The sequence below is a fragment of the Eretmochelys imbricata genome, chromosome 13, assembly GCF_965152235.1.
Source record: "Eretmochelys imbricata isolate rEreImb1 chromosome 13, rEreImb1.hap1, whole genome shotgun sequence".
NCBI classification, from domain to species: Eukaryota; Metazoa; Chordata; order Testudines; family Cheloniidae; genus Eretmochelys; species Eretmochelys imbricata.
The window spans coordinates 5,740,588-5,755,555 of NC_135584.1; the positions used below are offsets into that span (position 1 = coordinate 5,740,588).

The following is a 14,968-nucleotide window of genomic DNA, read 5'->3' on the forward strand; positions in this document are numbered from 1 at the left end:
AACATGTATTGGAGGTGAGTAAATCTGAGTTTTTGTGCTTCTATATTTCCAATTTCTACCCTCCAGCAGGTTGATACATTAGCGATTTGTGCTCCCTTTTCAGCTGCAAGTGCAAAAATGTGGCTGTGTAATGCACCTAAAGTGCTGTGCAACTTTCTGTCATGAGCAGGGAAAATGGCATATTGCTACTCACCAATGGGTGTCCACGGTAAATAGAAATGCAATAACTGATAGAAAAGATGTTTAAAAACTAGATGATATTTGAGCCATCTGCTCTGCTTTTAGTCTTCAATCCACAGGAAGAGAAGTATTTGGTTAAATGAGCTGTGTGATAATTAGCAGGAGTTTATTAAAAATTAAGCAACCTATTCTACAATCTTCAGAAAAATCCTTTTTGACGTAAATGTTCCAAATTGCTAAGGGGAAAAAAATCCATAATCTGATTCCATTAACCAATGGCACAGAGAGGGGAGTGAAATCGAAAGACAGCGCTGGCAAAGTGCTGACTGTCTCAATTTTGGCCCTGTAAGTACAACAGGCAATCAGCTACGCCGTGTGTGCCATTTTGTTTAAATGTTTACTTCTCTGAGTTAGTCCCATGAGATCTAAAATTGGGCTGATGCTGCATGAGTGAAGACACAGGAAATTCAAATGGAGGCAGAATTGTGGGCAAAGTATGCAAAGGAAGCACAGTATAAAGGATCCATGGGAAGCTCCAGTCTATACATATGAAACTTACATACACGCACAAATATATATACAGAATAGATCACACATCAGTAAAAAGGAGAAAGAGGTCCTTGGTTGGACCATTGCATCATTTGGCAGTTGCTGTGAGCACACACACTCGCACGCACAAACAAATACATACACACTTTATGAGGTCAGCTGAAATAACATCTAGTAGAGTTGCTTGGAAACCAGAATTTTGACATTTTGGGGAAAAAATGGTTCCAAATCTGAACAAAAAGCTGAAATTTTAATCTTTCCCCCAAAATGAAAATTCCCCCAAAATTCTGTTCAGAACCATTGAAGCATTTTGATTTGATATGTTTGAATCATTCTGTTTAGATAAAGTCAAAACTTTTCATAAGTTAAAAACAGGTCATTTCAATAATGTGGAAACTTTTTGTGAAGATTTTATCATGTTGGTTCATTTTGCTTAGACTTTTATTTTATAAGAAAATATTAAATATAATATGTTCTGTCTCTTTATAAAACATACTACATACAATATTAAAATGAATATTTTAATATACTATAAAAGGCTAAACAAATCAAAACGATAAAGTTGAAACAAAATGTTGTGCCACTCCCAAGAGGAACTATTTTGATGTTAACAACTCGAGCAGGTTGAAATGATTCAGTTTGGCTTTTCTCCTTCACAAGTTTTGTTGAAATAGAAACGTTTCAGTTTTGACAAAGCTGCGCTTTTTGATGGAAAGCTCTTCCATAAACATTGTTCGACCAGGTCTGTCATCTAGCAGTTTACAGGTTAGATCTTCAGCTGTAAGTGAGAGATGCTCAGTGCAGCCATGGGGAAAAAAGGGGTTTTGTGTTATCCAAAATCATGGGGCCAGCAGCCAAATTTATTCCAGCTTTCAGTAGCCCCCAGGGGCCATTTCAGCAGCTCAGTGAAGCAAAAGGGCACCATGGTCACACTCCCTGCTTTGCACCAGTTCCCAGTAGAGGGTGTGGCATAGGAGTTGTTATGCTGGCCCTATGCTACCTGCATATTCCCCCGCCCCCCATGTAGGGGGAGCCACAGGGAGCCAGATCTGCCTGTTTTAAGGTGCATTGCCGTGCTGGAAACAGCACAAAATAGCCCCCACCTGGCCAAGAATCTGGCCCTTTATATTCAAAGTGCTTTACAAAGTTTTTCTAATGACCCTCCCAAAAGCCCCATGGTGTAGGAGAGTAAGAATATTACCCCACTTTTACAGATAAAGAAACTGAGGCGCGGGACTTAAGGGACTTAACTGAAAGAGCCTGGATTTTCTGACTCCCAGCCATATGGGCTGGATAAAACATTGCACCCAAATGAGATCATGAGGGAAGACTCAGGACCCTCCTCCCCAGACTGGCATAACCCTTCAGCCCACAATCTGAGCAGCTCATCTGCATTTGCAAATATGCCCTCCTGTGTAGGGTAGCACATTTGTGCACTACCCCAGGAGCACCCCAGGACTTCTTCCTCCTCCCCCACTGCTCCAGGTGGAGAATAGCTCAGATCACTGCACCAAGCTTCCTCTGCTAGCAGCATGCTGTTGGAGGACAAATCTAAGCACCACTCACTCCACGCCCCTCCCCTACTTGGCAAGGGGAGTATCAGACTTGCAGACCCAGGGCCCAGGAAGGCCATGCAGGGCTGTAAAGGGAAGTGAGATTTCCCCTTATGCCACTGTATGGGCTTCAATATCTGTCTGTCCCGCAGTTATTAACAAGTGGAAATGGCAATCAGAATAGAGGGAGCCCATTGGAGATGACTTGGGGGCAAAACAGCAAGAACAGGAAATGATCCCTTTGTTGCTGAGTTACCTAGTCCTTGGGAAGTTAGCATTTTGTCTTCTCTAACAAGGTACGCTCTGGTGAAGGTCCCAGCAGGTTTGCATTAAAGAGGCTTAACTGTAATTCCATTACTCCATCTGTGTACCAAAAGGCACTTGGAACTGATCCGAGTTTTGCACATTGCCACCGAGGAGAAAGTAATTTAGTCCCTGTTGTTTTGTTGCTCATCCTTCAAGTAATTTACTACAGATGTGATTGAACAGATCACCTCAACCTTCAGCCTACCCCTGGCATAAAAAGAAAATAACAGAGACTGGCTCTCTAATTGATCAGCCATTACTAACACTCAGTTAAATAAAAAAAATAAAGTCCAAGCCAGCTGTTTTGCACAATAAAGGCTATGGTTTATTTTTTACAATAAAAGTGTAATGAAAGTTAAATTAACAGTGTAAAATATGTAACAGTTGGGCCATAGAGGCTGCATTCTAAATGGTGGGGGGGGTTTCTTTCTTTCTTCTCTCCGCCCTCACCCCTTTTACTCCTGGGGATTCAGTAATTTGCTTGTGATCATATAAAAGCAACGCGGTTATGAATTTAGCAAGGCTCCTGCTGGCAGGGATATTATAAGTGAATTGTGCTGCATTTGCAGATGATTAAAATGGAGATCAGCGTTTTTCAAATTATCTTGGAAAAATGGGTGTATAGCTCCCTCCTCTGCCGTCAATTTCTTTTTATACAATATAAAAATAATAAAGGTAATCATTTCATTGGTGAAACGTAGGTTGTGATTTCCAGGAACAGCTCAGTGAATGTTTTGATAGGAATGCTTGAAATCCCTAATTACTTTCCCGAAGAGGATGAGGGGGTTAGCTCTGCCATTTCATACCTATTTATATATATATAAAGCTATATATATGGCATTCTCCCCTGAGTAATAAACTTTTAACTGTATTTATAATTGACTAGCATCTTTAAACAAATGCAGACCACAGCAGAAACCTTAACAGATGCACCAGGTTTCCTTGAATGACTGAATTTAGTTAGCATGCCATTAGCAAGTGAGTTTGGAGGCAGGGATGGGTAAGAGATTCCTTTGTAGGGGGGCACTTTTCCACATGGCTACAACTGTAAGTCGTGGCTGCACTTCCATTATAAATCCCCACCTCCAGAACTTTATAGTCAGCCTTAAACATTCGCTGAAACATGGCCTATAGAATTGCCACAGGGTCACAATCCAGAAACAATAGCTATTATTACTTTTATACATCTTTTTAATGTATCTCCTTAGCTGTTTAATTCTAAGTGTCAGAATGAAACAATGAGGCCCCAATCCTAAAGTCACGCCTTTGTACCTGACAGGTTTCAGAGTAGCAGCGTTGTTAGTCTGTCCTCCTTTTCTTTGTACCTGAATGGGTCTGGCTGCATGATGAAGGTCTAAATGAGTGACTGATTCCATGGAAATATTTGTGTTTCCACAACACAAAAGTAGCTTTTAACAAATTTATGATGATGCTAGTACATTCAAACCCCCTTGCCTTAATCTTTAGCAGAATTGTCAGCAATTATTGTCTTAACTGTGCTTGTTTGGGGAAAAGGGATTTAAAAGTCTGGATTTCCTGGCAAGAATGTCAGATATGATTTGCTGTAGCTATGTAAAAATGGGTGCCCGTTGGTTTAGTGTTACCGTGGTGTCCATACAATCATTCCATCACCTAGGGGTAAAAAAGTCCAGTTTGATGACTGAGTGTCAATCTTTGGAGTCATTGATGTAATCAAGATGTGTGGTTTGAGAACAGGATTGTGACCTGGGTTTTAGTTCTTCTGTTGGAAGTTGAAAAGGATTAATGCTAATGTTCTTGACTGAAGGGATTTTTTGGTTACCCAGTTAACAGATGTAAACCAAATCTTTTTTACTTCCTTTTCTTACCCTCCAAGGTAACTCTCTTCCCAGACCACAGCCCAGTGCTGCCTCCCAATGTATCTTACTCCTTCCACTCCTCAAGATGGGCCAGGCTTGTCCCAAATGTGAGGCGTGGCACAGGAGAAAGAGGGTCAAATTTCAGGAGGAAGCTAGTCTGGTGTCATGAATGCAAGGCATGGCCAGGCTGCTATCATACAAACGCTAGAGCCTCCACGTGTAACACTAGCCTCTTGGCATCTTTAATCAAATTCTGTGCCCTGCAACTCTGTCTGCCTGATCTGCCAACTTATTATGAATGAAACATGTAACTCTTTTTCTCCTGCTCCCCACCTATGGGGAGACAGAGAGGAGAAGGAAAGGAGTGAACTGAATTTGAGAGATGTGCTTTCCATCATCCATCCATGTACCCTCCATCTGCTCTCCAGCCTATCCACCCGGCAATTTCCCATGCCACTCCTCAGTTGTGATCCGCTCTTTGGTCAACTCCCCAAACAACAAAAACTTGCTCACCCAGCAAATAACCTCACACTTCCACCTCTAGGCTGACAGCAAATATAAGTGCTCTTGGTTAATCTGTAATTTTCCCAAAAGTCTACAATCAATGTATTAGATTTTTTAAAAAGGGGGGTGGGGACAAAATTCAGCTGGCTTCCACAGTTGCACCCCCCGCCCAAAAAAAATTTTGCTCAACATCTATTTTGTGTTTGTAAAACTGACACATTGACCAATGTTGCCATTGTAGTTAAGGGGATACCCCATCATTGTGGCCCTTTCTATGATGCCTTTACATTTAAACACTGATTTATTTTAAAAAAAAAAACAAACTAGAACAGCCGGTCAAAGTAAACCCTGAAATTGGTTTAAACATAAGATAGGGTCAAGAGTAGGAGAAGTCGCCAGAACCTTCAAAGATGAGTCTTTCTCTCTGTCCCAGTCTCCTGTTGTTCCCCACGTCCCCCATTTCTGAGCTTCCCTGTGAATGTCTCAGTGAGTGCCAAACGCCCCATTGAAAGCAGTGGCTGATGTTAAATGCTCACTAGTACGTGATGTGACGTTCATTCTGAGCTCCGCATTGCTGTCCCGCTATATACAGGGGAGCCAAACACTCGAGGCATTATGGCCACCCAGTCATTACAAATTGATGCCATGGGCCCACAGGTGTCTGGGGGCTGCTGCTCTGCTCTTATCTACACATTGCACTGCCTCAGGTTACTGTTTCTTTGCCTGCCTATCCATTGTAGTTCTTATCATATGTTCCCTCTGCTCACAAAGCTCTCTGTTATTTATGCTTTGTGCTGGACCCATCTCCTGCTCCTGTTACTCTTTACCCTTGGCAACAAAAGGAGCCAGTGTAAGGAGATGACTTATTGTTGGCCGCTGTCCTGTGGAGTAGCTGCTATGCAGAGGGCCACACATGCCAAAATCTCTACAGCGCTGTTGAGTTATGCACTAGAGCTGCATTAGGAAAGCTGGAGGCCATGTCACAAGAAATCCCTTGGCTACATCAAAATCCATGGTGAGAAGACTGTAAAGCCTCAAGACCACAGCATTTAGGCCCCAGCTCAGCAAAGAATTTAAGCAGGGTGAGATTAAGGGTATAGGCCGTATAGGCCCATAGCTGGGGGGCCCTAGCTCCTGCAGGCAAGTGTTCGTGACAGAATCTCAGCTTTCATTTAAAAATAGTAGAATACCTCTCTAGCCCTCGTGGTTGCAAAGAAAAGTCTGAAGCATGAAAGGAGCGTAATCGAGGCAGTGGTGTCTGCACAGCAGAGCGTAGCCGCTGGGGAGCCATGCCCCACCCAGGCCCACCCAAATCTGAGCAGGGGCATAGTGCTGCCGGAGCGGTCGGGAGCATCGCTCCAGCACCTGAAATCCAGGACAGAGCGAGGCTCCGTCACTTCAGAAAGCTACGCTCTGGCAGCTCTGCCTTGTCATTTTCTAAACCACACCCCCCTCATGCCCGGCGGGGCAGGCCTAGCCCCTTGTCTAGCGGTATCAGGGCCAGGGAGGGGATGGGGCACTGCGGCACGAGGGCCCTACCTGCACATGGACCTGCAGGTCACTTGATGCTGTGGCAGGCTCCTTTGAGAGCCCACAGGCTGGACTGGGGAGCTGTTGTGGGGAGGGCTTGGTCTCCAACCTCCCAACCCACCCTTCAGGCTTCCCCTCCATTCCAGGCCTGGATGGAAATTGCACAGTGACACCCCCCCACCCCATCCCCCACACAAATACCAGGGAGCTCATCTTCTGTGCACAAAGAGACCTTCCCCACAGCGCTGGGAGCCTGGTCTCTCCCTCCACCCCAATAAACAGCTGCCTTCACAGCAAGCGGAGCCCTCCCTGCACACATCCCTTCTCCTTGTGCAGGTGTCGGGCAGCTCCTTGGCCTTTAGGGGCCCAGGCTGCATCTCATCCCTGTGTTTGTCTCCAAGAGGCCATAGCAGTGTGTACCAGGGGCAGTGTGTACCTGCTTTAGCCAGTTTAGTTTCTCCTGCTTCTTCTCCACCTCACACCCAAGGGGTTGGGTGAGCATAGCCCATCCACCATAAATTGAGGCCCAACCAGATTTCTACTCCTAGCTATGCCAACTGTTGCCTGAAACAGTATCTCTGAGAGGTGTGAACTGCCCCATGCATTGCAGGGACTTGTTAACTCCAAGCCCCACAGCTATTGGGAGTGGGGAGCAACATCGCCCTTTGGAACACCCTAATCAATTCCTCACCCTCCTTTGGTGTTTAGACTGGTGTACATGGTGACGGAGATGTGACTGTTTACTGCAGCTGAAGATCTGCCCTCTCCAGTTGAGATAAAGTTCAGATCCAGTGGTGTGCCATCTCTGTATGCAAGACATGCATTGCTTGCCCCAGAATTCAAAAAACATGGGCCAGCTTTTAGTCCGTGAGGTGATTTTGCCTGGCCCCGATCGTGCACTGAAGAACAAAATGGTATCCTCCGCACAACGTGACCTCTCACGCACCTTATGTGAGAGGTCACACTGCATGGAGGACACCATTTTGGACCTCTAAAGACATGCAAGTGTAGAATTGCATGCCCTCCTGAAAATGTCTCGGCACACCACAATTTAGATGAGAATCTTGGCTTTGAAGTACTCACCTCAGAACCTTATTTGGCTTTCCCCATCACTAATTTTATCTTAAAGTGTGTTTGCACCTTTAAAATCCTGTTTGTTCCCATTTTCATCTTATAACTATTTGTAATTCCCTGTGGTTAGGTGTCCGGTTCCTGGCTGTGTTGGGCTTGGACACATCAGTGGCAAATATGCCTCTCATCGCAGTGCATCAGGGTGTCCTCTTGCCGCCCGACGGCAGAAAGAAGGATCACTCAATGGCTCATCATTTTCCTGGAAGTCACTGAAGAATGAGGGGCCTACCTGTCCGACCCCTGGCTGTGATGGCTCGGGTCATGCTAACGGAAGCTTCCTCACGCACAGAAGGTGATAACTGGGTCCACAGCAATCCTGTGCACAACCACACTCAACAAGGAAGTAAATGTCAGGTTGCCTTGGTATTTTTGATTTCTTCCATCCTTTCTGGAGATGGTGGGCTAAAAATATTCAGACCTTCAGCCACAAAATAGGCTGGAAAAGTTCACACTTTGGGTCTTAGTTTTTGCCCGGTTTTTCATGAACTTGAAAGGGGTTTTCTCCAGCAGAACAAGAATAGCCAGTGTGCTGTGAAAAATTATGAAATCTGACATCAGGCAAATTGTGAAAACTGATAATTTAATTGAATTAAATTAGCATGTTATGGCATCTTTTTGACACTTTTGAATGTCATTGTTAGTCAGAGATGTCCCATAATCCGTCATGTCCACTCCTTTAGGGGATTTGCATTTCCTAATCTTTGCACAACAAAAATCGCTCTTGTTTTATAGATGAGGATGATTGTGGCATTGTTCATAATACAATTTCCTCTCTAACATTTAGTGTAGGATAGTTTTAGAAGAATCGCCTCATGGCACAAACTCAGCCAAATGGTGGGAACCCTTGTTGGGCACATAAACATCCATAGATGCTAAGAGTTTATGAAACCCATTTTTACTTGCCTTTAGTTTATCAGGGTGTCCAAGAGCTACTTTTGCTGGAAAGAAAGGAAAACTCTCAGGGGATGAAATTCTCAACACTAAATTCAAGACCAGTGATGGTAAGGATATTGCACTTGGTTGCTTTACCTTGCATATGTGTTGATAAGCTGATTATTTGTGTATTGTATACATCCTGTATCATTATTAGAATCAGATGACTCATGCAAAAAAATTGCTATTTTGCCAACTGTCATTGTTATCAATTAAGTATTGAAATAATTGTGTTCCGTTCTATTCTATATAGGGTCTCACACTGCGCTCATGAGTCTAGTATCTGAGCACCTGCCAGAAGTGCTTAAGCAACATGACTCCACAGTTGTCACTTGTTTGTTCTGTCATCTTCTCCCCGAGGGGAGAAGTACGTGCAGGGCCGTGTCTTGTTTTCGTAGGGTTTGTTTATTTGTTTTTGTTTGACCAGCCATTGATCAGCAGAGAAATGCAAAACAATTATTTGGGAGTCACTTCTGCCAGCTTTTCTCACTTTCAGCAGTACTTACGTACACATTTAGTCCTGGTTTGCTCAGTGGAACTGCCGGCATGAACAAGGGTGTCACAGTCAGGCTTTTGATGAACAATTTGTTTAACAAATAACAGCAAAATTGGTGAATACATTTGACTATCTCTAATAATTATCAGCCTTTGATCATCAACTTACGAACTTGTTGTCTTAGTATAGCGATAGCCCTACCATTCGCTCAGCTTCTCCCTCCCACAAATTGATCAGTTACATCATTTCTTTGCAAAAGGAAAAGGAGGACTTGTGGCACCTTAGAGACTAACCAATTTATTTGAGCATAAGCTTTCGTGAGCTACGCCTGTAGCTCACGAAAGCTTATGCTCAAATAAATTGGTTAGTCTCTAAGGTGCCACAAGTCCTCCTTTTCTTTTTGCAAATACAGACTAACACGGCTGTCATTCTGAAACCTATCATTTCTTTGCATGCTCACCTAATTTAGGGCTTGATCGTGCTCACCACCGTGAATAGGGTCACTCTGTCTTCCCTTATCCTGCTATTTCTTCCTTCACCTATGCTCTTATATTGTTGAAACTGGAGATTACCCCACTTTTGTCTTTATGTTGTCATAAAGATCAGTGTCAGCGGTCACTGTCATATACAGGGGTGAAAGTAATATTACATTCTTACTGGTACGGGGGCTGGCTCCTGCCCCGAGAAGGGGTGGGGACACAGGCAGAAGGGGCAGGGCCATGGGCAGAAGGGGCCGGGCAGTGCTTTAACATGAGCTGCGTACGGGCTGGTACCGGCTTCCTACCCGTACACCGTACTGGCCCGTATCGGCCCACTTTCACCCCTGCTCATTTAATATTTATTTAAAAAATAGATATTCAAGTCTAATGTGCTGTACAAATTTCTGAATGCTAAATAGAGCTGATCAGAGTATTCACGATGAGTAAGGTCCTTCTTTATTTGCGGTACTGTGGAAACTGTAATTCCTGCAATATTAGGCTTCCGCTGCAATTTTGATTTTAATTAGCTTACAGTCCACAATTTTGCCTACCTTCTGAGGTTTGCAACATACACTTTTTTCTCCATTAGTATCCTAGAACCCCATTTATCCGAGCTGATAGCAGCAGGGGCTTGGGCTGCAAGTCCCGGCTGGCTGGGGCTCCTGCTGTCAGCCCTGCACACTAATGAACATAATGACATGCATCAGACGAAGTGGGTATTCACCCACAAAAGCTTATGCTCCCAGACGTCTGTTAGTCTATAAGGTGCCACCGGACTCTTTGCCGACCATAATGTAGTGGCAGCAAAATGTCTTTTTATCAAAACAACAACAAAAAAATAGCAGGCATAACAATGATACTCGAGTGTTTACATTGTTCCAGCAAGTTTTTCTTAAACAAATAGGTCTTCTCAGGTTTTTCCAAATTACCCCAATAAGTAAAGGTCCATTATTACTTTTCCACTATTTTCCGTGTCTTGTCCACAACTCAGCTGCAACTACTCCGCAATCATCCCGCAATTCAACTAGGACCTTAACTATGACTGATATTTGTTATGAATTTAGCTCCATTTTTAGCAAATCATAGGCAAACCCATCCTGATTCCTGAGAGTTTATTCGTTAGTCATCGTGTACAGCACAGAGCTTCAGCAAATAATTTTCAGCCTGCTGACTGCTAGCAAACTGTTTGCTGTGAAAATTCATTACTCCTGTTGTGAAACTGATTGTCTAAGACACATGGTGGTGTTGCTGCCGCCGGACTGGATGACTGAAAGTTAAAAAAAGGAGTATGATAAACAATGAGCTGCCATTGTGAATTTTCAGATGAAAAATTGCCAGTGTCAAAAGTTATAAACCTTTCAAGAATTCACAGACATTTTCAGGAATTTCTTCTAATCTTTCAAATACTCTCACGTACTCAGGGCTTTTACTCACAAAAATATTTACAAATCAGGATTTTTGTGGTTGGTTTGTTGGTTTACTATTTGATCAAGCCCTACTGTTATACTAGAACACTTCCTTCTTTCTGATCCAAGGAAATTCTACACAGTTCTAGAAATATTGCTCTAGTTTATACGCCACCTAGTTTATTACTAAACCACATTATCACTTGAAACGAGATCCTCCCAAATTCAGATTACACACGGTTCAAACTCGCAGCGTGCCAAGCAGAACATACATCAGTTCTGAAGAGCTTGTGAGTAGGAGAGGCTCTAGATGGAAGAGTCCATTATCTAGTTCTGGTTTTACACATTATTATATTATTTATTATTATTATTACTGTAGCGCCTAGGAACCATTGATCTATGAAATAATTAACTGTGATGCTATGGAACATATAAAACCATGTGAAATGTGAGTTCGCTTTAGATGTGGTGTTAGGAAGAATGTAAGCTTTGCCAGCACTCTGATGCGTATATAAAAGAAAAAAGAAAAGGAGGACTTGTGGCACCTTAGAGACTAACCAATTTATTTGAGCATAAGCTTTCGTGAGCTACCGAAAGCTCATGCTCAAATAAATCGGTTAGTCTCTAAGGTGCCACAAGTACTCCTTTTCTTTTTGCGAATACAGACTAACACGGCTGTTACTCTGAAACATATAAAAGAAAGAAAGTCCCAGAGCACGAGCCTTGCATTCATCAGAAAACCCTGCCTTCCTGTTGCTTTTTTCCTCATCTGTGAGTCAGAGCAGCAGATGACTGACTGCAATTTTCCCACCTGCAGTTCTAGAGAACGATGAAGAAATTAAGCAGTTAAACAAGGAGATTACTGAGCTGAATGAGTCCAACTCGGAGATGGAGGCTGCCATGGTGAAGCTGCAGTCACAGGTATGTGAGTATGGACTCTTACCAAGCTCTTGTAATCATAGAGCTTGAGCCAAAATTCACTGGAGTCAATGGAAAGTGGAGGGGGGACTCCTCAGCTGACCAGCCAGGGCAGACTTGAAAAGCAATGCAAAGTGACCTCATCAGAGGGCAGGACCTGCCTCATTGTCTTCCATTGATTTCCTAGGTATGTAAATGATTTGCAGTAACTTATCTTAGCAAAGTAATTACAGAAGGGAAGGAAATGTCATTAACATCAAACCCCTGATTAATTTCTTCTAATCACAATACCAACTTTCAAAAATTCAGAGTGCCTATATATTAGAGCCCTTTGGGAAGTAGCTTTTTTCCCCCAGAGGAAAACTGGCAAAAATGGGAGAAAAATTGTTCAAATAAAAATTTTGATTTTTCATCAAAAAAAAAAAATCAGCCAAAAACTGAAAAAAACAGAATTGTTTTCGGCTTTCCGATGAAAAATCATACGTGCTGCAGGAACACAGACTCCTGTCATGGAACCATTCATTTCGCTGAAAACCCAGCTTCCCATCGGAAAAAAGTTTCAACAGAAAATCTTTGACCAACCCCAGGGCATATTATATGGAGGGACAGGTTGAAGGAGAGGGCGAGGGCAAATAACTTTGCTGCACTCTTTGCTGTGCAGATATCAACCATGGAGAAGAACCTAAAGAACATTGAGGAGGAAAACAAAATCATTGAGGAGCAGAATGAAGCCCTGTTTTTGGAGCTCTCAGGTCTGAGCCAGGCTCTTATCCAAAGTCTTGCCAATATCCGCCTTCCACATATGGTGAGGAACTTTTAAAATGTTTCATCATAATCACTGTGATCAAATGAGCAACACTAAAGCCATTTTCATGATAAGGTGTATATACAATTAAAGACTAGGAGAAATATCTAGAGATCGTCATCTCTTTATTCACACATCTGCCTTTTGTAACATCAGTACCTATACTGTATCTCTGAAGCACATATTGTTATCTTCCTTTTGTTGTCACTTTCTGCTGATCTCCCTTTGTATCTATTGTTCTGTCTCATTCCATCTAGTAGCTAAATCAGAAAATAGGAACTTTATCAAGGGTGCATAGCGCCTTTCAGACTAAGACAGCACAAGCAGAGATCAGGAGGGATTTGATTTCAACGTCAGAAAGATCTTACGGCTCCTATTATAATGCAGGTAGTTTCAATTCAGTTTTGAATAGCTAGCAGCCAAAGAATAGCATCCTTAAAGAGCGTGTGTTTTGTTTAATTTAACAAGGTCTAACAGGACACAGCATGTTGCCATAATGTTACTGCAAAATGAAAAGACTACATTAAAATAGAAAAATCAAAAAGAGCTATTAATTACCTTCTCTCTAGTCTCAGAAATTTAATTATTATTGTCTAAAATACGTGTGCAGTATGTATGTGAGCTGGGGGGCAGATTGGTGGAAGGCATCTGATTGCAGATACTAGAGACTTGCGAGATGATCATAGAAATGAGCTTTTGATTTATGGAATGAGCTTTCCCATCACCTTTTTCAGTATTCCTTTCACGAAGGTTTGGATTTAATTTTGGGCTGGTTGGATACTATCTCTTCTTCAGCAGAGAATTTCCTTTACAAATACTTTTGGGCAGTATTCACACAGCTCTCCACCTGACGAAAAACTATTAATTGAATTGGCTATTTGATAGGTGAAGGTCAAATAAACCAGCCAGCAAATATGTTTTTAATGTGTTCAACCATCTCCAAATCAAATAGTGTCCACAAAATGTACACACTCATATTACTAATATTTCTTCATCTTTCTGCTCTTCCACCTCCCTCTCTCTCCTCCTCCCCTTTCTCTCTCCCTCTGTTGATTAATCTGATGTGTCTATCTGGGGTGTTCATGTGGTAGCCAATCAGTGTGGTATCTGGACTGGTGTGGCAACATGCAGTGCTTAATTTGTAATGAAAGAGGTGCTGGGGCTCAAGCAATCAGGTGCCAGGGCTGAAGCAATTTTTTTTACTTTAATAAGTGACGTGGCAAGCCCAGAGGTTCCAGGGCTATGAACTGCCAAGCCTAGAGGTGCCAAGGCTCAGCCCTGGTGCAAATTAAGCACTGGCAACATGCTCGAGTTGATAAAGCATGATACAAGGACGCAGGAGACTTGGGTTCTAATCCTGACTCTGCTGTGTGCCCTTAGGCACATCTCCACTTTTAGTCTGCCTTCTCTATTTAGACCTCAATCCTGTAAATATTTATGCATGTTCCTAAATGTACACGCTTTTACTAGTCCCACTGCGGGCAGTGCATAAAGTTAACCATGTGCTTAAGTCTTTTCAGGATCACGCCTAGATTCTAAACTCTTCTCTGCATGGAGTGTCTCTCAATATATGCAGTGCCTGGCACAATGGGGCCCTGATCTTGTCTGGGACCCTGTAGCTGCTGCTGTAATACAAATAATGATTAATACCAAATATTGATAATCCCAGCACCACCCCAGCAGAATTAAACACAATGATTAGGCTCTGTTTTCTTCCTCCCCCTCTTCCTCTTCTTTTTAACCATTTATATTTATGTTTTGTTTTATTGGACTCAGGAGCCAATCAGTGAACAGAACTTTGACGCTTATGTTAATACCCTTACCGACATGTACACCAATCAGGAGTGTTACCAGAACCCTGAGAACAGGGACCTGCTAGAAAGCATTAAACAGGCTGTCAAGGGAATTCAAGTCTAGTGCTGTGGGATAACACAAATAAACAAACTGTAAGAAGATGGAAGCTTCACTCCGAGTATTCAGGTTTACAAGTTATAAAACTTGTCTAATGAATGAAAAAAGGACCAAAATTTAACCAAGAGGCCATTTACAAGAAGCAGAACTGAACTGAACTCCATGTTGTCGTTTACTTAACTTGGACCTTCTTGCAAAGAGTGGGATTTTCTACCCATACCAAGTGGTAGAAGAGAATGGACAATGAGACACTACAATAGGTTGCAGGGCTTGGTTGCTGGTAGAGAAAAGGCATCTTCATGAGTTGCCACATTTTACTGATGAGAAAAGAAGGCATTGTAACAGAATTAATCCAAGGGTTAGTACATTAGAAGAACAGGGTTTTGTCTGATTTAAGAACAGAGTATGGCTGGCTTAAACCCTCATGTT

General features: G+C 42.7%; 1 protein-coding gene across 1 annotated transcript in view; it reads left to right on the top strand.

The window, feature by feature from the left end:
- The window catches only part of MYT1 (myelin transcription factor 1), a 52,154-nt gene extending 37,609 nt beyond the window's left edge, over positions 1 to 14,545 (top strand). The window contains exons 17-21 of the mRNA XM_077832032.1: positions 7,662 to 7,883; positions 8,501 to 8,592; positions 11,723 to 11,826; positions 12,485 to 12,628; positions 14,405 to 14,545. Of these exons, the coding sequence (XP_077688158.1) occupies positions 7,662 to 7,883; positions 8,501 to 8,592; positions 11,723 to 11,826; positions 12,485 to 12,628; positions 14,405 to 14,545 (703 nt within the window). The remainder of the gene's footprint in view (positions 1 to 7,661; positions 7,884 to 8,500; positions 8,593 to 11,722; positions 11,827 to 12,484; positions 12,629 to 14,404) is intronic.
- Positions 14,546 to 14,968: the final 423 nt, after the last annotated feature.